A 25,494-nucleotide genomic window follows, 5' to 3' on the forward strand; every position below is an offset into this window, starting at 1 on the left:
TCGGGAAAGTTAATAGAAAGTTATTGATTATTGGGAGGGGATTTGAATATGAATGTAGGGAGGTGACGCTTCAGTTGCTTCAGTTTGGGGCGGCACGGTAGCATGGTGGTTAGCATAGATGCTTCACAGCTCCAGGGTCCCAGGTTCGATTCCCGGCTGGGTCACTGTCTGTGCGGAGTCTGCACGTCCTCCCCGTGTGTGCGTGGGTTTCCTCCGGGTGCTCCGGTTTCCGGGTTAGATGTGCGGGTTAGGTGGATTGGCCATGTTAAATTGCCCGTAGTGTCCTAAAAAAAAAGTAAGGTTAAGGGGTGGGGGGTCGTTGGGTTATGGGTATGGGGTGGATACGTGGGTTTGAGTAGGGTGATCATTGCTCGGCACAACATCGAGGGCCGAAGGGCCTGTTCTGTGCTGTACTGTTCTATGTTCTATGTACTGGGCTGTGAGGAGACCACATTTGCAGTACTGTATAGAGTATTGGTCACCTTGTACCCTACGGAGTATGTGGCCCGGACACTGGACAGACTGGTTGGAGGGGAATGCTTTTCCGAGCCCCCAGATGTGGATAGAGCCCCCAGGTCATTCCGGCCAAGGCCCAAGCCTCGGGAACAGGCCATCATTGCAAAGCTGCACCGGTACCAAGAGCGGGGAATGATCCTGAATTGGGCAAGACATTCTGTAAGTGGGAGGGACACTCTATCTGTCTGTACCCAAGACCTTAGGGCAGACCTGGCCACGGGCTGGGTGGCCCTTTGAGATGAGGTTTAGAATGCTGCACCCTGCCAACCTCTGGACGACTTTCCAGGACGGGGAATACTATTTCACCGCACCAGCGGACGCGGGTGCGTTCGTGCTCCAGCACAGGCTGGGAAGGCAATGAAAGCAGCAGTGAACCAGCCACCTCAGCGCATCGGTCAACAAAAAAATGTGGAGACTATTTTCACGGTACTGAACCGCCTTGTCTTCAAATCTGGGGAGCAGTATACATGGGCGGGGGGCGGGGGGGCAACCACACTAGTGGGTGAGCTAGCACGAAGAAATACAAGCAAAGGAGGGCAGTGGCATAACTCCTGAAGGGGAGAGGGTGCATGGCGATTGGGGAGGGAGGGGGGGGGGGTGGGCTGTGGAGGAAACGTGCAAGGCTGGGGGGGTGGGGAGGGGTAGGAGACTGACTGACAGATTGCACATGGCGACAAGGAGAACAAATTCACCACAAGCAGCCACTTTGGAGGACCCTCAAACAAAGTGAAGCCTTGGACTGCAGGGGCCGCATCCACAGGGCCGACACATAGATGGCGGCCATCTTGGGTGGCGCCTGGACAAACGGACACCCCAAAGCACTACCACTGGTCGATCCTGCAGGAGGTGGGGGGGGGGGGGGGGACAGAAACCCTACCCGTCAGAATAGTTACCTGGAGGAGGCACGGTGCAGTGGTTAGCACTGCTGCCTCTTGGCACTGAGGAGCCGGGTTCGATCCCAGCCCTGGGTCACTGTCTGACACATTCCCCCGTGTCTGCGTGGGTCTCACCCCTACAACCCAAAGATTTGCAGGGTAGGAGGATTGGCCTCGATAGATTGTCCCTTAATTGGAAAAATGTTAAAAGAAGTCACCTGGAACACCGGGAGTTAATGGCCCAGTGACAAGATAAAAGATAAAGAACCTGTATTGTCACAAGTAGGCTTACATTAACACTGCAATGAAAATCCTTACTGTGAAAAGCCCCCAGTCGCCACATTCCAGCGCCTGTACAGGTACACAGAGGGAGAATTCAGAATTCTCAGCTGGTACAGGATTTGAACCCGCGCTGCTGGGCTTGTTCTGCATCACAAACCAGCTGTCTAGCCCACTGAGCTAAACCAGCCTCCGGAGGCTTCGCCCACCTGAAAAGAATGAAAGCAGTCTTCCTCCAAGAGACGCACTCGAGGGAGAAGGACTGACTGCGGGTAAATGAGCTGGATGGGACAGACATACCATTCGTGATACGGGACGAGGGCTAGGAGGGTGGCCGTACTGCTCAATAAGAGGACAGAATTTACAGCGATGAGGGTGGTTATGGACCAAGTGGGGTGGTACATCATGGTTAGTGGTGTCCTGGGAGGAGCAGCAGTAGTCGTTGTAAACATGTACGCTCCCAACTGGGATGAAACGGAATTCCATCAAGACCATGGTGGTAATCCCCGACATAGACACACTCCGACTCATCCCGATTCAACTTTAACCGCGTACAGGACCCATGGACAGACAGATCAAAGCTAAAATTGGGGGGTAAAGTCAGACATGGTGAAGAAACTGGGCGTGTTCATGGAACAGATGGGGACAGTGGACCCATGGACGTTCACACTTGTTATGGGCTAGGGTTTAGAGAACTCCAAAGTGTATCCTGGAGCTCACCTGACCCACAACTTTTACTAGATTGTGGTAAAGGGGAGCACACGGCCCACTTTACAGGTGTGGTACAGCAGAAATAGAAATGTATTTTTTAAAAGAAAACAGTGTTTATTCTATGAACTCAAGTTAACCATTTTAAAACATAGTGAACATCTTAGCAACCATTAATTCAAATACAACCTGACCCACTACAACACTAAGTAATCCTTTAAGCTTTCCGTTTAACATCCATAAGACGTAAAACACCTTTTACCAGAAGCACATCAGGTTAAAGTTACTACTGTTATTAGTTTTAAATCACCAGGATCGATTTACAGTCTTTAGATTACAGAGATTCATACACCTTCTGGCTGTGACTGCAGCTATCCAGCTCTGAAAACAAAACTAAAACACACCCTGCAACAATCAGCCTAAAACAAAAGTAAAAAGCTGACAGACAGCCCAGCTCCACCCACTCTCTGACATCACTGCGGTGGTAAACACCCATTTCTTAAAGGTACACTCATTACAGATATTTATATACACACCCATTTATTAATGGTACTCTCAGGTGACACACACTCACGGGAGAAGGAGTTCTTCTCTCAGGTACACAGGGTATATTCTAGGATCGACTTCTTTGAGTTTGGAAAAGCCAGGGGAGGAAGGAGCGGAGCACTCCACAATGGTAATCTCTGACTATGCTCCACGCTACCTGGGTGTGAGGCTGGAGACGGGCCGCGCACAAACCCCACCCCATGAAGGTTGGACATGGCCCTCCTTGCCGATAAGACATTCTGCGAACAGAGGGGGAGGTCTCACCCTCCACGTTCTGGCAGGCGCTGAAAGCAGTGATGAAAGTAGAAATTATTGCAAATAAGGTGCATAGAAGTAATAAGGAGAGGGTGGATCGGCACGAACTGCTCGACTGTGTACAGGAAGTGGATGGCGGTACGCTGGCGGGGAGGGAGCAGCTGCCCTCCACGGGGGAAGCAGCTCCACCAGACACGGTCGCCGTGTCTTCTAGGAACACGGAGACAAAGCCAAGCGGCCTGCGGGCAGCCACCAGGCAGGTGGCCCAGGCTGGGGAAGCAGCAGTGGGTCAACAAGGCCTCAGCGACCTTTGACCGGGGGCTGTACTCCTCCGAACGGTGCTGGGGGGGAGGGGGCGGTCACTGGACCCACGTTGCTGTGTGTGGGTGGGTGGGAGAGGGCGGGGCTGGGAAGGAAAGGGGTGGGGCTGAGGGAGGAGGGTGGGGCTATGGGGCGGGGCTGTGAAGGAAAGGGGCGGGGCTGAGGGAAGAGGGGCAGGGTGCTGAAGGGAGGGGGTGGGGTTATGGGGCAGGGGGTGGGGTTATGGGGCAGGGGGCGGGGTTATGGGGCAGGGGCCAGGGCTGAGGGAGAAGGGGTGGGACTGTGAAGGGAGGGGGTGGGGTTAGGGGGCAGGGGGCGGGGTTACAGGGCAGGGGGTGGGGCTGTGGGGCAGGGCTGAGGGAGAAGGGGCGGGGCTGTCAAGGGAGGGGGTGGGGTTATGGGGTAGGGTTATGGGGCAGGGGACGGGATTATGGGGCAGGGGGCGGGGCTGAGGGAGAAGGGGCGGGGCTGTGAAGGGAGGGGGCGGGGTTGCGGTGCAGCGGCCGGGTTTTGGGACAGGGGGCGGGGCTGCAGGGCAGCGGGCGGGGTTGCGCGGTGGGGGGGGCGGGGCCGGGCCCCGTCACGTGCTGATTGTTGTTGGAGATGAGCGGCAACATCCGGGCCGCCTGCGCGCGGGGTCGGCCCCGCCCCCTCCTCAGAGACCCGCCCTCTCCTCGGAGCCCCGCTCCTCATTGGTTCGCGTCGCCGGTGACGTTCCAGACGGAACGCTCCCTGCTCCCTGATTGGCCGCAGCGGCCGTCAGTCACGCTGTCGTCACAAAGTCCCCCCCCTCCCCACATCCCCCCCCCACCGTGCAGGCTGGGATCCAGCGGCGCTGGAGTGAGGTCGGCCCGAGGATGTGAGAGGGAGCAGCGGGCGTAGGAGCCCGGTGAGTGCGGGCCACACCCGGGGGAGGGGGGTTATACTGACCCCCTGGGGGAGGGGAGCGTCTGTGTTACACTGATACTGACCCCCCTGGGGGAGGGTGTGTGTTACACTGATACTGATTCCCCTGGGGGAGGGGTGTGTGTTACACTGATACTGACCCCCCCGGGGGCAGGGGTGTGTGTTACACTGATTCCCCTGGGGGAGGGGTGTGTGTGTTACACTGATACTGACCCCCCTGGGGAGGGGTGTGTGTTACACTGATACTGACCCCCCTGCGGAGGGGTGTGTGTTACACTGATACTGATTCCCCTGGGGGATGGGTGTGTGTGTAACACTGATTCCCCTGGGGGAGGGGTGTGTGTGTTACACTGATACTGACCCCCCTGGGGAGGGGTGTGTGTTACACTGATACTGACCCCCCTGCGGAGGGGTGTGTGTTACACTGATACTGATTCCCCTGGGGGATGGGTGTGTGTGTAACACTGATACCCCTGGGGGAGGGGGTGTGTTACACTGATACTGATCCCCCTGGGGGGGGGAGGGGTGTGTGTTACACTGATACTGATCCCCCTGGGGGAGGGGTGTGTGTGTAACACTGATACCCCTGGGGGAGGGTGTGTGTTACACTGATACTGATCCCCCTGGGGGGGGAGGGGTGTGTGTTACACTGATACTGATCCCCCGGGGGCAGGGGTGTGTGTTACACTGATACTGATTCCCCTGGGGGAGGGGTGTGTGTGTAACACTGATACCCCTGGGGGGAGGGGTGTGTGTTACACTGATACTGATCCCCCTGGGGGAGGGGTGTGTGTTACACTGATACTGATCCCCCTGGGGGAGGGTGTGTGTTATACTGATTCCCCTGGAGGAAGGGTGTGTGTTACACTGATACTGACCCCCCAGGGAGGGGTGTGTGTTACACTGATTCTGATTCCCCTGGGGGAGAGTGTGTGTTACACTGATACTGATCCCCTGGGGGAGGGTGTGTGTTACACTGATACACCTGGGGGAGGGTGTGTGTTATACTGATCCCCTGGGGGTGGGGAGGGTGTGTGTTACACTGGTACTGATTCCCCTGGGGGAGAGTGTGTTTTACACTGATACGCTTGTGTGGTACTGCCCCCCCCCCCCCCCCGGGGGGGGGGGGGGGGGGAGGGTGCTGTCCCCCCAGGGGAAGGGAGTGTGTGTGTTACTGTCCCCCCGGTGACGGGAGGGTGTGTGTTACACTGATGCTGATCCCCCTGAAGCAGGGGAAGGTCTGACTGATGACCCCTTGCGGGTGGAATTTCAATTAAAACATTTGAGAATGGAGGTACCGTCGAACCAGGAGCCAATGTCAGCCAGTTGGAGCCGAGGATGATGGCAAACGGGACTCTGTGTGTGGCCAGTACAAATTTGGATGAGTTCAGTTTTAAAAGGAGGTGGAACAATGGAGACCAGGTTACGGTTGAGTGATGTTACGGAGGTCTTAGTGAGGACACGGGTGTGGTCAGAAGCTCCTCTGGAGTCCAGACAATGATGCACAAGTGAAAAACGGCCTGATTTTAACAACAGGCAGCAGCCAGTTAGAGGGATGGAAGTGTCTGGCCAGGGATTTTGGTTAGTATCGAGGTCAGAAGGCAATCGTTTCACTTCTTTGAATAGTTAGTTGGAAATTTCTGCTGCTCCTCCTTGGGCAGTCCCTGCAGGTGTCAGACCAGTCCAATGCGCGACCTGTAGTCTCCGTCACATGTGGTGGTCGGAGTAGCCGGGGGGGGGGGGGGGGGGGGGGGGGGGGGGGGCAAATGCTCCTTCCGCTGTCGACACTTAGCTGAAGCGTGCACTCAGCGAGGGAACCCGAGGTGTTCAGCTCCTTCCTGGATGCATTTCTCCCACTCCGGGTGATCTTGGGTCCAATTTGTGGATTGTGTGTGTGTGTGTGTGTGTGTCAGTCACATGATGACTGTGCCCCCGGTCTCCATGTGTGCGTCTTGCAGTGATGGCAGCTCTGGGTTAAGTCTGGGGAGTGCGCCTGTCAAATTATCTTACCCGTTATGTGTGTCCCTGTTGGTGTTTACTGCTGCTGGTAAAATGCTCCATCCAGTCTTTAATCCGTTGCTCAGTAACTATGTTCCATTGCAACCGTGTTCAAAGAAGTGTCTTCGTATCTATTAATTAGCTTTTGTGATAACGTCGCTGTTGCACTTTTGAGTTCAACAGTGTAGAACGGATTTAATGGCCAAGTTACAAATTTTCTCCCAGCATAGGATGTGGGAATTTGATGTTGTCATATTAGATTATTGATTCCAGCTGAATGAGAAATGTGCGTTGTAACTCAGCAATGAAGATTAATGTTCTCCGTAAGTAATTGGGTTCTTGTTCTTTGCCACCAGACCGAGAGCTTGGTTATGATCATCACCCACCAGCCTCGGCTGCTGCTCGAATGTGATTCCCGGCTGCAGCTGTCAAGGGAGCAACTTTCATCATAAGCCCCCCCCCCCTCCCCGTTTGAAGCTTCTGGATATGTTAAAATGGAAAACAAAAAGGAACCTCCCTTCTTTAATGAGGACAATTCTGGGCCAATAAGTTATAAACTCCCCTTTTATGAAACAATGGAACTTTTCATTGAAACACTCACCGGAACTTGCTTTGAACTCCGAGTGTCACCTTTCGAGACGGTCATTTCTGTGAAGGCGAAAATTCAAAGACTAGAAGGTGCAGATGATTTTTCTTTTCAATCCTCCGTTAATTTGATCACATGCTCTCAGTTTCAATTTGTGTATTTCACATGTTTGACTTTTCCAGCCTTTCCAGAGAGAGAGAAAGAGAGAGCATTTTCTCCAGCTTATCCGAACCGGGTTAGGTTGCCGTTTTGCGGACCTTTGGTTGTTTGGTAAAGGCTGGGTGGGTGATAAATCGCTGCGTGCGCACGTTCTGTTGCAGGGTTCTGCAAACTGGTGAAAATGGGCAGCTGTTCCTTCAAGCCTGCCTCCATGATGGCTGGAGCTTCACAACTGTGTTCTTCCTTTCCCCCTCTTATTTCTTTCCTGTCGCCCAGGGGAGACAAAAAGAGACATGTCCCAGGGTCGATATGTGAAAAGTACTGTGGGGAAATTACTCGCGAGCCCCTTTTGACAATCATTCAGGACATCACGTTGGCCAAATCTTTAAAAACCCTCGCTTCCCCAGCACCAGCCTACATCGTAGGGTTTTAAAAGTGATGCCTGCAGACATGTTGGATGCTCTGACTGTTTTTCCAAAATTCTCTAGATTTTGGAATGATCGCAAAATGTTTGAAGTCAGCAAATGTATAGCCAAGATTTTTTTAAAAACCAGAGAGCGAACATGGGGACCTGAAGGCCGGTCATCAGACATTGGGAACATGCTGGAATTTATTTTTCAGGAAATCTGAACAGTGCACTGAGAAAGACATATGATTAGAACAAGTCAAAATGGTTTTAGGAAAGGGAAATCCTGTTTGACAAATGTATTAGTTTATTGAAGATGTAACAGTAGGGTGGATAAAGGGGCAGCAGTAGATGTGGTATACCTGGATTTCCAAAATGTGATGAGTGCCACACAGCAGGAGTTGGGGACAGGGTTCAAAATACACGAGGGTGGCAGACATATTCACCCTCAAGAGCCTGGCAAGAATTGATGGTCAGGGTGGCAAATGAGAGAAAGGTCGCCATCCAAAGTTTGAGGATCCGCTCATCTAATCACAGATTCTATCTGTCCCATGCACACTACTGCAACTCCTCCAATTGCTGATTCCCTCCGTGCTGCTCATGCCGTTCCTTACGAGACTGAACCTGGCACAACTGCTTTGTGAAATGAGATAGAATCAGAACATTCCGGGCAGCTCGAAACTGGGCACCCAGGAGGCACTGTGGGCCATCAGAAAACTGCAGAGTTGTATTTCGCCACAACTTGTAACTCCATGTCCGGCATGTTCCTCAGTCTCGTTGCCATCAGCCAGGACATCTCAACCCTGTGTGTAAGGGAGCCTGCCAGGAGCCGCACACAGTGTACTTAAAAGAGGTGTCAATCCAATGAAGCTACAGCACAGCTCTGCATGCTAGAGAGACAGGGCTAAGCAACCCCAGAACCAATAGATCAGACCCACTGTCCTGACTTGGAATTATATTGGCCGTTTCATCGTCCTCACCGAGTCCGAATCCTGGAATCCGTACGCGACAGAGTGCTGTAGGAGGGGGACCTGCACCACATCGACTGGAATGGTTCAAGAAGGTGATTCACCGCCATTCTCCTGAGGGCGGTCAGGGGTGTGCAATAAATTATGGTTTTACCAGCAATCCCCACATCCTATGGATAAGTAAATCGACATATCAGCAATCTCACATTGAGAAGAATATTGTGGCTAGGATTCTCCAGTTGCCGACGGCGAAATTGCGTTCAACAATCAGCCGGAGAATACCTGATTCTGACCAAATCAGGGGCGGCGCCCCATCCAAAGCAGCGTACTCTAGGAGTACGTCATGCCGCGTATCGACAGCTTCAGGACATTGCCTAAGACCCGCACCCCGATGCTGCATTCCCGACCGGCCGAGTTCCCGATGACGTGGGTCACGTGGGGTGGGATTCTCTCAGGTCGGGCTGGAGAATCCCCGCGTCCGTCGCGAATTGCGCCACGCCACCCCGACGTCGACAGGCGATCGGAGAATTGCGGGGTGGCCCATGGGGGACGGCCTGTGGGGGAGAGGGGGGTCCGACCCCGGGGGGGACCTGCAATGTGGCCTGGCCCGCGATTGGGGCACACTGACTGGCGGGCCGGCCTCTCTGGCTGGCGGCCTCCTTTCTTTTCGTCTGGGGTAAAACACCATCGATCCCACGCCGGCATGGGGACATGGCCCCAGAATCGGAGAATCCCGCCCAGTGACTGTGTGCATTGGTAAAGCATACACAGAGGAAGCAAAACATCTGCTCTTTTTTGTTAAGAAAGTATTTTTGTCTTCAAATCTGAGATTCTGAAACCTTTAGTTAGAGACAGCCGGGTAAGATAGCTTCAGAGAGTCATGTACCAGTCCATCACACGAACCTGCCTCCCATCCACTGACTCCATCCGCACCTCCCGCTGCCTGGGGAAAGCGGGCAGCATAATCAAAGACCCCTCCCACCCGGCTTACTCACTCTTCCAACTTCTTCCATCAGGCAGGAGATACAAAAGTCTGAGAACATGCATGAACAGACACAAAAACATCTTCTTCCCCACTGTCACCAGACTCCTAAGCGGCCCTCTTATGGACTGACCTCATTAACACTGCACCCCTGTATGTTTCACCCGATGCCGATGTTATGTAGTTACATTGTTGCTCTATTATGTATTTTCTTTTATTTCCTTTTCATGTACTTAATGACCTGTTGAGCTGCTCACAGAAAAGTACTTTTCACTGTACCTCGGTACATGTGACAATAAACAAATCCAATCCAGTGTGGAGATAGTGGGGACATTTCTCCTTAAAATCAAAGACATGTACGTAAAATTGTCCTCGAATTTCATGTGTGTTGGATCCTCTCCAGAAATCTCTGCACTCTCACAACCAGGTGGCACTGCTTCTCTATCTTTATGCATTGCCCTCCCTCCCAAAGTCCGGGCTGCCTGTTGTCGCTCACCTTCTCTTACTGGCTTGTTGCTGGGCCTTTATTAATTTAATCTTCTGTAACCCCATCAGTCATCAACAAAAGCGGCAGCCCCCCCCCCCCCCCCCCCCCCCCCCCCCCCCCCCCCCCCCCCCCCCCCGCCTGACCATGGCATTGCAAGCTGAGATGGAGCGCGCACCTCAGCAATTTTAAACATGTTTGCGTGTGGAATGATCGCGGGCTTTTGTTTGCAGTCGGGGGAGGGGACAATGTTGTTTTTTTTTATTTTAAAAGCTACGTCAAAGGCAGACGGGAAAGAGAGACAAAAGAGCACAGGTTTGACTAAAAGAATTGGCTTCAGATGATGTCGGTGAACTTTTAATTGTGTGATGAGTCACAAATACTGTCAAATACCCCCTCTGGCACGGAAAAGTATGCAATCTCACTCCTTCAGATTTTAATTGCTGGTGTAGATTTTTTTGAAAAAAAAATTTCAACTTTCCATCTGTCTTTTACGTTGAATCAAACGTTCCAGTTTACAGTTTCTGGATTTGACTGTATGTCTGAGTGGGGATTCTTCACTCTCTGGTTCAGAAACATTTGTTGCTTGCCTGCTCGCACAGGCCGCAGATCCCCTGGAGTGGGCAGTACGCTAGATTCTGCCCGGCCCATGACTGCAAAGTCCGTGTGTACCTTGAAGCAGAACAAAAATGGTGGGTGTCGTTTGATGTCCACCAACCACAAAGTCTGGGCCATAGCCTTTGGAACCTTGTCCTGCTTTTTATTATTTATAGTTCATTCAGTATTCGCAAACACAATTTACACTTCATACAACCATGCTAAAATGCAGCATGATCTAGGCGTTCTCATGCATGCATCCCACAATGTTAACATGTAGGTGCAGCAAGTTGTAATCAGGGAAGTTAATGGAATGCTCTCTTTTATTATGAGAGAAATTGAACATAAAATTAGAATGTTTCAGTTATAAAGGACATGGGTGAGACCACATCTTGGATACGGTGTACAGTTTTGGCCTCTTTAGTTGAGGAAAGATGTAAATGCATTGGAGGCGGTTCAGAGGAGATTTACTAGATTGATACTTGGAATGAGTGGGTTGTCTTATGGGGAAAGGTTGACAAGACTGGGCCTGTCTCCTCTGGAGTTTAGAAGAGGAGTAAGGGGTGACTAGATTGAAGTATGCAAGATCCTGAATAGTCTCAACAAGGTAGATGCGGAAAGGATGTTTCCACTTGTGGGTGAGTCCAGAACTAGGGGACATTTTATAATTTGAGGGCTGTCCGTTTTTGGACAGTGATGAGAAATAATTTCTCTGAGGGCTGTGTGACTTTGGAACTCCAGGAGGTGGTGGAAGCGGGGTCGCTGAATATTTTCAAGGCAGAGTTAAATAGATTCTTGTTAGACAAGGGAGTCAAAGATTATCGGGGTTAAGTGGGAATGTGGAAATCAACGCAAACAAAGCGGCCATAGAACATTACAGCGCAGTACAGGCCCTTCGGCCCACGATGTTGCACTGTCCTGTGAAACCCCTCTAAAGTCCCTCTACACTATTCCCTTATCATCCATATGCCTATCCATAGAACATAGAAATGTTCTTATTGAATAGTGGAGCAGGCACGAGGGGCCGAATGGCCCACTGCTCCTATTTTGCACGTTTGGGTTGGACGTCAATGTTGATTAATGGTTGGATTCTCATTAGAGATGATCATTGCTTGGCACTTGTATGGTGCAACGGTTACATGCCCATCAGCCCACGCCTTGATGTTGTCCAACTCTTGCTGCATGTGGGGGTGCACTGTTTCATTCTCTGAAGGATAGCACAAGGCGCTGAATCACGAGGCAAGCCCACTTCTGACCTTAGAATGGAAGGAAAGTAATTGATGAAGCAAGTAAATGTTATTGAACCTAGGACACTGTCCAGAGGAACTGCAGTCTGAGATGATTAGCCTTTAAAAAATTGAAGAGCTTTCCCCAGTCCCCATGACTTCAGTTTTACTAATACCACTTTGATGCCAATGACAATCACTCTGGGCTCACTTCTGGAATTCAGACCTTCGTCCTTGTTCACACCATGGCTTTAATAATATCTGCAGCTGAGTACCCTTCGTAGAAGCCAAATTGACTGTCAGTGAACAGGCTATTGATAAGTAAGCATCCGTTAATAGAACTGTTGACGATTCCTTCCTCACTTTGCTGATAGAACCATGACTGACCAGGCTAGATGGTCCCCTCCATTTTGTGGATAGGCTGTACTGCATTGTCAAAATAAGGTTCAGGTTTCCCAGTGGAAGAACTTGGATAGAAATGTGGCTAGTTCTGGCACACAGGTCTTCAGTACTCCAGCCATGGTGTTTTCATGACCTGTAGCCTTTGTTATGTCCGATCCAATCAGCCGTTTCTTCAGTCACGGCTTGAATAGATGACTCAAGATTGGCATCTGTGATGGTCAAAGGATCAGCCATTCGGCACTTCTGGCTGAAGATGGTTGCGAAAACTTCAGCTGCCTTGTCGTTTGCACGCAAATGATCGATTTGCAGTCATCACTGGTGATGAGGAACACAAGAAATAGGAGCAGGATTAGACCACACGGTTCATCGAGCCTGCTCCGCCATTCAATATGATCATGGCTGATATTGGACTTCAACTCCATTTTCCCACCTGCCTCCAACGGATGTCTTTAAATGTTTATCACAGTCTCCGAAGGGATATGGCAGAGACTGAGCTGTTGGTTGTGGGGTCACATGGTCCCATATTGTCCTAAATTGTAGCTTCATTGAATTGACATCTTATTTTCAAGTAAAGCTGGCGTTGCTCCTGCTGTAGTCTTCTACAGTGCTGGAGGAATGAGGTATGCCTGTTGTTGATGGCTCACAATACCTCATGGCACTCGGTTTTGAGCTGCTGTGGCTACTTTGAGTCCATCCAATTTTGCACGGAGCTGGTACAGCAAACACAATGAAAGATGCTCTCATTGTGAAGACTTGGGCTGCACAAGGATTGCGTAGTGGTCACTCTTGCCAATATCATCATGGATTGATGCTGCTGGTAGACTGGCAAGGATGAGATGAAGCAAATATTTCTCCCCTGTTGGTTGACTTGCCATTTGCTGTAGACCCTGCCAGGGTACTTATCCCTTCATGATTTGACCACATCAATCAGTAGTGGAGCCACGGTGACACAGTCCCGGCGATGGACGCCGATGTCCCCGCTACTCAGAGCCCATTCCATTCACTTGGTGCTTCTTTCGTGTTCAGCATGGAAGAGTACTGATTCATCAACTGCAGGAGGGTGGAACATGGTACTTAGCAGGGTGTTTTTGTCTGTCCTATATTTTTTTCCTGCATGGACTGTACGCAGAACAATACATTTCACTGTAGCTTGGTGCACGTGACAATAAATCTAAATCTAGTTGCCATGACCACAAGATATGAAACAAATCATAAACCGTTTAAATTAAACCTTCCTTTCTGCTTGCTTAAAAATGGGCTTTGTTGGACCGAAAACGTGGCTACGGTTCTGGAAACCTCCAACAGTAATTTCAAACTAAAGCTTAACCCTCATCCTTGTGGAATTTCACACTTTTATCATTGAGTGAACCCACAGTGAAACAAGGGAGCAACTGTTCTTCTGTCTCCCCACGGACAAGCCATCAAAACTCATTATACCAGCACGGCTGCTAATAGCCACCATCTATCTCCTACGATGAGCAATGGAATTTTTTTTTTAAATTTAGAGTTCCCAATTAATTTTTTCCAATTAAGGACAATTTAGCGTGGCCAATCCACCTAGCCTGTACATCTTTGGGTTGTGGGGGTGAAACCCACACAAACTGGGAGAGAATGTGCAAACTCCACACGGACAGTGACCCAGAGCTGGGACTGAACCTGGCACCTCGTTGCCGTGAGGTAGCAGGGCTAGCCCACTGCGCCACCGTGCTGTGGGAGCAATGGATTTTGACCAGAGGCACTCAGACTGATTGTTAACTTGAAAGGGGCCCATCATTGGGCAGCACTGTGGCTTCACAGCGCCAGGGACCCAGGTTTGATTCCCCGTTGGGAACGTGCGGAGTCTGCACGTTCCCCCTATGTCTGCGCGGGTTTCCTCCGGGTGCTCCGGTTTCCTTCCACAGTCCAAAGATGTGCGGGTTAGGTGGATTGGCCATGCTAAATTGCCCTTAGTGTCCAAAAACGTCAGGAGGGGTTATTGGGTTATGGGGGATAGGGTGGAAGTGAGGGCTTAAGTGGGTCGGTGCAGACTCGATGGGCCGAATGACCTCCTTCTGCACTGTATAGAACATAGAACAGCACAGAACAGGCCTTCGGCCCTCAATGTTGTGCCGAGCCATGATCACCCTACTCAAACCCACGTATCCACCCTATACCCATAACCCAACAACCCCCCCCCTTAACCTTACGTTTATTAGGACACTACGGGCAATGTAGCATTACCAATCCACCTAACCCGCACATCTTTGGACTGTGGGAGGAAACCGGAGCACCCGGTGGAAACCCACGCACACAGGGGGAGGACGTGCAGACTCCACACAGACAGTGACCCAGCCGGGAATCGAACCTGGGACCCTGGAGCTGTGAAGCATTTATGCTAACCACCATGCTACCCTGCTGCCCTAATGTTCTATGTATTTCTAACGCTACATGACCTAAGCTCATTTGGAAAGTGTAATGTTGCGTTCCTGGACTCTCAGGGCAGCCTGTCAACGTAAAGCTAGAATCCAGGCTGACCAGTGTAAACCTCAAAGCCTGGTTCCCTGGGACATTCCAGCCATCGCCTGTAGAGCAGGCCAAGACTCCATATACCAACCTCATCTTGCTGTATCATCACAAACCTTTTTTTAATAAACATTTTATTGAGGTATTCTTGGTTTTAGAACAACAACAATATAAACAATGTACATGAAACTATAAACATAGTGCAAAAGCCGTCTTTAGCACTCCTTCCTCAGATATGGTGGCCAAAACTGCTCACAATACTCCAAATGGGGTCTGACCAGAGCCTTATACAGCCTCAGAAGTACATCCGTGCTCTTGTATTCTAGTCCTCTTGACATGAATGTTAACGTTGCATTTGCCACCTTTATTAACCCCCTACTCCCAACCCCCCCTTCTGCTGACGATTAATTTTCCGCAAAAAAGTCGACGAACAGTTGCCACCTCCGGGCAAACCATCATCACCAACTTTAAAGGAATTTGGCAACTCCTCCATTCAGCTACCTTCGACTTCCTACATGAAGGAACCTTCACTGGATTCCGGCATTGATGCGACTTAATATTCCTATATTTGGTTATTTTTTGATCTAAGTTGTTCCTGTCTCCTCCTCGCGTGCTGCTGTGTGTATGTAGTTACGACAACCGTCCTCTGGGTTTGACTGTTAGAATAAACAATATTTCTGATTTAACCTGAATGAAAGTTTGCTGCAAGTCACTTTAAAATCAGCCTAATAAACAGAGGGTTTGGGAAAACACATCACGGCCTATTTCAAACATTACAACCGACGGACAGACGGCAAAGAAAAAGAGTTCAGTTTGTCTGTCACCTGTCCTTAACCTGGCTCTCCCTTGACCTGGCCCGTAGATGATACAAAGATTTGTAGAGGGCCAGGTAGTATTGAGGAAGCAAGGGGGCTGCCGAAGGATTTGGACAGGCTGGGAGAGTGGGCAAATGAAATACAATGTGGAAAAGTGTGAGGTTATGCACTGAGAAGGAGGAATTTAGGCATAGACTATTTTCTAAGTGGGGACATGCTTAGGAAATCAGAAGCGCAAAGGGACTTGGGAGTCCTCTTAAGGTTAACGTGCAGGTTCAGTTGGCAGTTAAGAAGGCAAATGTAATGTTAACGTTCATGTCAAGAGGACTAGAATACAAGAGCAGGAATGTACTTCTGAGGCTGTATACGGTTCTGGTCAGACTCCATTTGGAAAATTGTGAGCAGTTTTGGGCCCTGTATCTAAGGAAGGATGTGCTGGCCTTGGAAAGGGTCCAGAGGAGGTTCACAAGAATGATACCTGGAATGAAGAGCTTGTCGTCTGAGGAACGGTTGAGGACTCTGGGTCTGTTCTCGTTGGAGTTTAGAAGGATGAGCGGGGATCTTATTGAAACTTACAGGATACCGAGACACCTGGATAGAGTGGACGTGAAGAGGATGTTTCCATTTGTAGGAAAAACTAGAACCAGAGGACACCATCTCAGACTAAAGGGAGATGAGGAGGAATTTCTTCAGCCAGAGGGTGGGGAATCTGTGGAACTCTTTGCTTTTTTTTTTATAAATTTAGATTAGCCAATTATTTTTTCCAATTAAGGGGCAATTTAGCGCGGCCAATCCACCTACTCTGCACATTTTTGGGTTGTGGGGGCGAAACCCACGCAGACACGGGGAGAACGTGCAAACTCCACACGGACAGTGACCCAGAGCCGGGATCGAACCTGGGACCTCAGCGCCGTGAGGCGGTTATGCTAACCACTAGGCCACCGTGCTGCCCTGGAACTCTTTGCTGAAGAAAGCTGTGGAAGCCAAATCACAGCTGAGTGATCCCACTGGAACTCATTGAAACTCGCAGAATACCGAGAGGCCTAGATAGAGTGGACGTGGAGAGAACGTTTCCACCAGTAGGAGAAACTAGAGCCCGAGGGCACAGCCTCAGACTAAAGGAACGATCCTTTAAAACGGAGATGAGGAGGAATTTCTTCAGCCAGAGGGTGGTGAATCTCTGGAACTCTTTGCTGCAGAAGGCTGTGGAGGCCAAGTCACTGAGTGTCTTTAAGACAGATAGATAGGTTCTTGATTAATAAGGGGATCGGGGTTATGGGGAGAAGGCAGGAGAATGGGGATTAGAAACCTACCAGCCATGATCAAATGGCGGAGCAGACTCAACGGGCCGAATGGCCTGATTCTGCTCTCGTGTCTTATAGTTTTGATGAATTAAATTAATTGTGAATGTTTTATCTTGACTTCTGATATACTTTGTGTTAATGGAACCTGTCTGTTCCCTAGGTATTCCCATAGTACAGCAACACCTGATCTGGAACAATCTGGAACTGGAGGATGAGTACTGTTTACACGACTACAAGTAAGTTGAGGTCATTTTAAAAACCTCTTCGCCACCTCAATCCGTTCCAGGTTTCTCTCCAACTTAACTCCCGACACAAGCAGAAGATTTTGAATTATTACTGAAACTTTGCAAATGTATTGTTGCAGCAGAGGCCAAGCCATACCCGAACAGGCGCCGGAATGTGGCGACTAGGGGCTTTTCACCCACTCGTGACAATAAGCGATTTTCAATTTTCATTTCCAAGCTCAGCGCAGCGGTTTTGTCGTTCCCCGGACCTTTTTGAGCTGGTTGTCTGGCTCTTATTTGCAGAATGTTGTCGGAAGACCTGAGCTCTGGCGTAACAGCACAAACCACGCAAAATGCAGCAAAAGCGTAGCAATGTAAATGCAGCTCCAGATTGGGGGCAGGGCAGTGGGTTTAAAAAAAATTTTTTTTTTAATTTTTTACAGATGCAACATAAAACTTTTAAGTCTTTAATTCGGCGTGTTGTAGCTATCTTCAAACAAACTACTGTATCTGAAGTTATAGTCAGTTTATCACAGTTTGCTGTCTTTTATTTTCAGTATATCTGAAGGTTGTACGCTCAAATTGGTGCTTGCCATGCGAGGGGGACCTATAAATACCAGAAGGGGTAAGTAAAGAAGATTCAATTGTTCTTCCGTTCCCTCTTTTTGTTTCTTTTCTCTGGAGCTTTTCCATCACCCAGCACAATGCAGCCATATATGGTGAACTTTTCATAGTTTCATAGAATTTACAGTGCAGAAGGAGACCATTCGACCCATCGAGTCTCCACTGGCCCTTGGAAAGAGCACCCAGACCTCCACCCTATTCCGGTAACCCAGTAACCCCACCTAACCTTTTTTGGACATTAAGGGCAATTTATCATGGCCAATCCACCTACCCTGCACATATTTGGAGTGTGGGAGGAAACCGGAGCACCCGGAGGAAACCCACGCAGACACGGGGAGAACGTGCAGATTCCACACACACAGTGACCCAAGCCGGGAATCTAACCTGGGACCCTGGAGCTAGGACCCTGGAGCTGTGAAGCAACTGTACCATCCATTATGCTACTGTGCAGCCCTAGCTTTCTGTTTGTGGAATCCCGCCAGTGCAGAAGGAGGCCATTCAACACATCGAGGCTGCACCGACCCTCCGAACGGACACTTCACCCAGGCCTACCTTCCTGCCCTATCCCCGTAACCCCCCACGCATTGATCATGGCCAGTCCCACGTTACCCGCACATCTTTGGACTGTGGGAGGAAACAGGAGCACCCGGAAGAAACCCATGCAGATACGGGGAGAACGTGCAGACTCCGCACAGACAGGGATCCGAGGCCAGAATTGAACCTGGCCTCTGATGCTGAGGCAGCAGTGCTAACCACTGTGCCACCCTGCCACTGAACTGTTGGTGCGACAGCATTGCTAACAGACAGGAAATGTGTGTTCGGTTATTTGTCTTCCCAGGACCCAGTCTCTCAGTTTTACAAAGAGACAGGTGAGAGCTGTTGGAACATTTTCACTTGAGGGAGTAGAATTCCAACGGTACATAGCTGGGGGGTAAAATTTCCAATGCTTTGGACGTTGGTAATTGCTTCCTAGTGTTGTTAGAGGAATGTTCCTGCACCCACGCACTCCAGGTCTGTTTGAATGTGTTGTTGGGTGTACAGATTGGCATGTAGGAACCCAAGCTCCCCAAGCCTACTGGAACATCTCCCTACCTACCGTCTTTCTCTTTCTTCCACTCACTCACTCGCTGTCCCCTCACTTTGCTCCGAGAAGTGAAAGCTTATTTCAGAATCATTCAGTGGGGAAGAAGACAGCGACCCACTAGTCCCACACTGCCCTTGCTCCCCACAAGCCCTGCACATTTCTCCATGTATCATTGCTCAACCTCAAAACTAGTCTGCGCATTTGATTTGATACTGACTATTTCCTTTTGCCCTCCCCACCGTCCCCTGCGTGTGCCTGTGCCATTGAGCCAAGTGACCCACTTGCTGCTGTAGCACCTTGGCCTCTACTTCTTGATGTTCAAGTCTGACTCTGACACACAATCCAGGGTGAAGCAACCAGGGTTTGCCACGTTGGCATTCTACTTTTAGGCCTTCCTTTTAAACTTTGCTACCAAAAGCTATTGACTGCCCCGGATGTATCAACTCTTCATGATTTTGTGGAAGTTCAGAAGATTGGCTGTGGACTAACCGTTGGTTTTGATGCGTTTGGGCCCCATAGAATCAGTACCAAATAATTAATTAGCCCCATAAAATAATGAAATGAATTAATAGAACGAATGTTAAAAGTTCAACTTGTATGCCATGCTGGAAACGCACTTGGATGCGCATTGTTTGAAAGTACTTTGTGTTTTTGGTATGAAGTTAATTGCAGTGCTGTTGGAGATGCCTCTCTTAAACAGAGCCATGTAGAATGCTGTGAAGTATGCCTTCGCCCTGCACTAATTCCTGCATCCCTCTAACTCTACTGCTTTGCCATTTCCCAAAGAACTGGCTGCCTAGGTTCTTGTCCTCAGTGTCGTGTCCTTCATTGGTCTGGGCCCCGAGCTGCAGGATCTGCTCCAGCCTTATAACCCTGTGCGTCCGCTGTGGTCTTTCCAACATTGCCCGACCTCTGACTTTGCTCCTCGTGCTCTGCCACAGGCTATGGGTCTTCGGAAGCTTTTCAAAGGCAGCAAAGTCCTCCCGAGCCCTCCACGTGGGAATCAACTTGCCTCTGGCGTGAGCATGGGCCTGAGAGAGCCCCCCCCCCCCCCCCCCGTCACTTTGTACACCACGAGTGCAGCGGAAATGTAAACTGCGAAATGTTTACATGCAATTCATGTCGAAACACTTAATTACCTTGCAAAATGTTAAATTGCGCTGATGTGACAGAGCACAACTGACATTCAGCTGTTCTAACCATCCAAGACATGGAGCCAATACCAGCCTGTGGGATTTGCTGTTGCAAGTAACTGCTGCAATTATATTGGTCCGCAATGAGTACTTATAAACTGCACTAAGTGGTCATTACGTTGCCCAACCATTGTTTTATCACTGATAAAGAATGCTATTATTGTTAGGCGTCTCTAGTCCATTTTACCATGGGTTGTGAGAACATAGAACATTACAGCGCAGTACAGGCCCTTCGGCCCTCGATGTTGCGCCGTCCTGTGAAACCCCTCTAAAGCCCATCTACACTATTCCCTTATCGTCCATATGCCTGTCCAATGGCCATTTGAATGCTTTTAGTGTTGGCGAGTCCACTACAGTTGCAGGCAGGGCATTCCACGCCCTTACTACTCTCTGAGTAAAGAATCTACCTCTGACATCTGTCCTCTATCTATCTCCCCCTCAATTTAAAGCTGTGTCCCCTCGTGCTGGACATCATCATCCGAGGAAAAAGGCTCTCACTGTCCACCCTATCTAATCCTCTGATCATCTTGTATGCCTCAATTAAGTCACCTCTTAACCTTCTCTCTAACGAAAACAGCCTCAAGTCCTTCAGCCTTTCCTCATATGATCTTCCCTCCATACCAGGTAACATTCTTGTAAATCTCCTCTGTACCCTTTCCAATGCTTCCACATCCTTCCTATTATGCGGCGACCAGAACTGTACGCAATACTCCAAATGCGGCCGCACCAGAGTTTTGTACAACTGCAACATAACCTCATGGCTCCGAAACTCAATTCCTCTACCAATAAAAGCTAACACACCTTACGCCTTCTTAACAACCCTCTCAACCTGGGTGGCAACTTTCAGGGATCTATGGACATGGACACCGAGACCTCTCTGCTCGTCCACACTACCAAGAATCTTGCCATTAGCCCAGTACTCTGTCTTCCTGTTATTCCTTCCAAAATGAATCACCTCTCACTTTTCTGCATTAAACTCCATTTGCCACCTGTCAGCCCAGCTCTGCTGCTTATCTGTGTCCCTCTGTAACGTAACATTCTTCTGCACTGTCCACAACTACACCGATTTTGGTGTCATCTGCAAATTTACTCACCCATCCTTCTACGCCCTCCTCCAGGTCATTTATAAAAATGACAAACAGCAGCGGCCCCAAAACAGATCCTTGTGGTACACCACTAGTGGACACCACTGTGGACACCAGTCAGAACATTTTCCATCAACCACCACCCTTTGTCTTCTATCAGCTAGCCAATTTCTGATCCAAACTGCTAAATCACCCTGAATCCCGTGCCTCTCTATTTTCTGCAATAGCCTACTGTGGGGAACCTTATCAAATGCTTTACTGAAATCCATATACACCACATCAACTGCTTTACCCTCATCCACCTGTTTGGTCACCTTCTCGAAGAGCTCAATGAGGTTTGTGAGGCACGACCTACCCTTCACAAAACCATGTTGACTATCTCTAATCAAATTATTCCTTTCCAGATGATTATACCTTTCCAAGACTTTGCCCACAACAGAAGTAAGGCTCACTGGCCTATAGTTACCGGGGTTGTCTCTCCTCCCCTTCTTGAACAAGGGGACAACATTTGCTATCCTCCAGTCTTCTGGCACTATTCCTGTAGACAAAGATGACTTAAAGATCAAAGGCTCAGCAATCTCCTCCCTAGCTTCCCAGAGAATCCTAGGATAAATCCCATCCGGCCCAGGGGGCTTATCTATTTTCACTCTTTCCAGAATTGCTAACACCTCCTCCTTATGAACCTCGAGCCCTTCTAGTCTAGTAGCCTGGGTTGCAAATGTTTGCCTTTGCTGTATACCTTTCATTTAGAGTAATATTGCCTTGTGACTGAACCGCCTCTGAGCGCGAGAATGCTTTTTCATTGATGCGTAAAGGCTAGCATGTTAGTCGGTTGAGTTAGTTATCTTTTAACGTTAAACTTTATTCACCAACTAGTGTTGGGGGACATCTGGCCTCCTTATGAGGTTCCTTTCAAACTGGACTTTGCTGCTAAAAGCTATTGACTGCCCCTATATCAATTTCTTCATGCTTTGGTAATCGGTGGCGGACCAACAGTTGGTTTTGATGGGTCTGGGCCCCATAGAATCAATACCAAGTAATTGATTAACCACATAAAATAATGGAGAAGTGAATTAATAGAATGAGAGGACCCAGTGTTAAAGGTTAAACTTGTATGCCACGCCAGATATTAATACTGTGAAACGTACTTGCATGCACATTGCTTGTGAGCATTTTGAGCTTTTGGTATTGGGTGGAGTGCTGGTGCAGGTGACATCTTTTAGGTTCAATGTGAAGCTGTGTCTCTTTCTGCTCCCTCGAACGTTGTGGGTGGCACGGTAGCACAACGGTTAGCACTGTGGCTTCACCGCGCCGGGGATCCGGGTTCGATTCCCGGCTTGGGTCACTGACTGTGCAGAGTCTGCACGTTCTCCCCGTGTGTGCGTGGGCTTCCTCCCGGGTGCTCCGGTTTCCTCCCACCGTCCAAAGATGTGCAAGTTAGGTGGATTGGACATTCTGAATTGTCCCTCTGTGGACCCGAACAGACGCCGGAATGTGGCGACTCGGGGCTTTTCACAGTAACTTCATTGCAGTGTTAATGTAAGCCTACCTGTGACAATAATAAAGATTATTATTAAATAAAGATTAAAAGTTCCCATTTTCCAGTTTTGAGGAAGAGCAGCAGAGTTCTTTCTGATGTGCTGGCCCATATTGATCCCTCAGCCAACATCACTAAAAACGATTGCAATGGACCATTGGGCCGGCGACACCGTGGTGAGTTCGGATGCCTTCTTGACAGTATTAGTTTTCAGGTTGGAAAATCTACTTTAACAGGAGGACAGTGTGAGGGTTTCAGCCTCCCTCCCTCCCTTGAAACCAGCAAGACTCGAGTCCTGAAGTCCGCAGGTAATACATCTTCAAACGCATGCTGACAACTGACGGAAGTACATCCACTGGCACAACCTTAAAATCCTGTAGTCGCTACTCAAACGCACCCGACACGTGACGCGCCTCTCGATGGCACATCTCTTGTTTGACTGCGTCCATCACGACCGAGTGCCGAAGGCCCAGGTTTCGAAGGTCTGGGCAACCCTCAACTGCTTGAGGGCGGACCAGGGAAGGATGTGGGCAGGAGAAACAGTTCAAGCTATGGACGGGATTTGCCCATCAACCCTGCCGCGAGTTTTTCGGCGGCCCCTCGGCGGATTTACCAGTCCCGCCGTTGTCAACGGGATTTTCCCGTCGACTGCATCCCTCGTCGCCGGGAAACCCGCGCACCATCGTGGGACCACACTATCCCGCCCTATGCCTGTGGCCTTCCAACTCAGGCCTTCGCTCATACATCGAACCTCTGCCTGATTCCCTGCGGCTACGCAGCCATTCACACTGCGTCAACTAAAGCTGTTGAATGGGTTGTTGAACTTTGGCATCAAACTGCATCCCCAGCCATACAAATTAATTAACTCAAATCAGATTATCTGGTCATTATCTCATTTCTGTTCCTGGACCCTGGTTATGTGCAAATTGGCTGCTGCGATTTGTGTTTTGCATTATAGCAGTGTCTACACTTCAGAAAGTATTTAATTGGCTGAAAGCACTTTGGGACATCTTGAGGTCAGAAAAGTCATTTTTTCTTCAAACTCTACCTGCTAGAAATCTGAATTAAAAACGATTAAATACTTAACAGGTCAGGAAGCATTTTGGAGGGAGCGAGAGAATTCTGATGAGGGGTCATCGACCTGAAACATTGGCTCGCTTTCTCTCCACAGGTGTTGCCTTGTCTTCCTCACTACTTCCTTTCTTATAAGTAATCGGGTTGGTTGAATACTGGTTTAAAACTCCTCCTTTCCAATATACAACCTCTGATGGAGCAAAGCACTTAAATTTTTTTTTACTTCAAAAAAAATGTTTGCTTCATTAGCCAATTGCTCAGTAAAACGGTCGTTGCTTTAATACTTAGTTGCCTTAATTGGTTGCTAAGATTTCTTCAAAGCGGATCTTGACTCCTATCGTAATCATGTTCGTGGTTTATATGGCTACACCTGAGGTCGGCACAGTGGTTAGCACTGTTGCTTCACAGCGCAAGGGTCCCAGTTTTGATTCCCGCTTGGGTGCGGAGTCTGCATGTTCTCTCCGTGTCTGCGTGGCTTTCCTCCGGGTGCTCCGGTTTCCTCCCACCAGTCCCGAAAGACGTGCTTGTTAAACATTCTGAATTCTCCCTCTGTGTAATCGCGGCGCCGGAGTGTGGCAACTAGGGTATTTTCACAGTGATGTCATTGCAGTGTTTAATGTACGCCTACTTGTGACAATAAAGATGATTATTTGAAGCAGCTACGAATTCTCACTTACTGCTGCTATCTTGACGTGCAAATAGTTGTTTGATTCGAGGGTTAATTGTACAAACTCCCCAGTACAAGAGCCTGTCGGAATTGCTGTACCACTAGATTCTGAAAGGCAGCGTTGGTCTTGAATCTTCCCTAATAGCCGATGTGTTCACGCGTGTAGTAGTTGACCTAATGAGAGGCAACGTGGAGGCCGCGTTTTGCAAGTTGCCACTGGACTAAAGTAAACTTGCTGAGCTGGATTTGACCCCCCTGCCTGTCTATTGTAATTCGGAATTTCTGCCTGATAGCTCAGCTTGCCTGGAATGCTGGTACTGCGAACATTAAATGTGGCTGAGTGCTGCTCGCTCTGCCTAAGTGGCACTTCACTGGAATTTGACTAAACACCACACAGACTGATACCTTAAAAGTGCATATTTCCTCATTACTGCACACAGTCTGTTGGTGTTCGGTTCCGTGAGTTGCTCTTTACTCTTCGGCATTTGAAAGAAATCTCATTTTATTGACATTATAAATACTCTTGTTTAAAATCAGTTTAAAGTGCTGATGGACGCAGTAGCAGTCTAATGCGCAGTTGCCCCTCCATTTGTAGTTGGGGAATTTCACCCCTAAAAGGAAGAGAGGCAGCCAAAATTAAATGCTCTTCTTCCTGAGGAAATCCCATTTAAGCTTTTTAGGAAATTAATCTTTTTGAGCTTTGTGGGTTTTGGGAGCACTTCGAAGCATTTCCAGTTACAACTTCTAAGGGCGGCACAGCGGTTAGCACTGCTGCTTCACAGCTCCAGGGACCGGGCTGAAATCTGGCCTTGGGTAACTGTGTCTGTGTGGAGTTTGCACTTTCTCCCTGTGTCTGCGTGGGTTTCCTCTGGGTGCTCCGGTTTCCTCCCACGGGTTGGTGTTATGGGGATAGGGTGGAGGGTGCTCTTTCCAAGGGCCGGTGCAGACTCGATGGACCGAGTGGCCTCCTTTTGCACTGTAAATTGGATGAATTCTATGAAATTTAAAGTACCCAATTCTTTCTTTTCCAGTTTACGGGCAATTTAGCCTGGCCAATCCACCTGCCATGTATATCTTTGGGTTGTGGGGGTGAGACCCTCACAGACTTGGGGGACAATATGCAAACTCCACACAGCCGTGATTGAACGTCCTCTGCGCCGTGAGGCAGCAG

At 49.4% G+C, this 25,494-nt stretch overlaps 1 protein-coding gene across 3 annotated transcripts in view; it reads left to right on the forward strand.

The window, feature by feature from the left end:
- Positions 1-4,275: 4,275 nt before the first annotated feature.
- zfand4 (zinc finger, AN1-type domain 4) overlaps positions 4,276-25,494 on the forward strand; it is a 41,842-nt gene continuing 20,623 nt past the window's right edge. Inside the window, exons 1-4 of one of the 3 annotated variants that reach the window (XM_038782898.1) lie at positions 4,276-4,389; positions 6,761-7,082; positions 16,996-17,071; positions 17,617-17,684. In XM_038782898.1, the coding sequence (XP_038638826.1) occupies positions 6,899-7,082; positions 16,996-17,071; positions 17,617-17,684 (328 nt within the window). In that variant the 5' untranslated portion in view covers positions 4,276-4,389; positions 6,761-6,898. Of the gene's footprint in view, positions 4,390-6,760; positions 7,083-16,995; positions 17,072-17,616; positions 17,685-25,494 lie in introns of those variants that run through there. The other 2 variants (XM_038782899.1, XM_038782897.1) reach the window with 2 other exon arrangements.

The sequence above is a fragment of the Scyliorhinus canicula genome, chromosome 22, assembly GCF_902713615.1.
Source record: "Scyliorhinus canicula chromosome 22, sScyCan1.1, whole genome shotgun sequence".
Taxonomy (NCBI): Eukaryota; Metazoa; Chordata; class Chondrichthyes; order Carcharhiniformes; family Scyliorhinidae; genus Scyliorhinus; species Scyliorhinus canicula.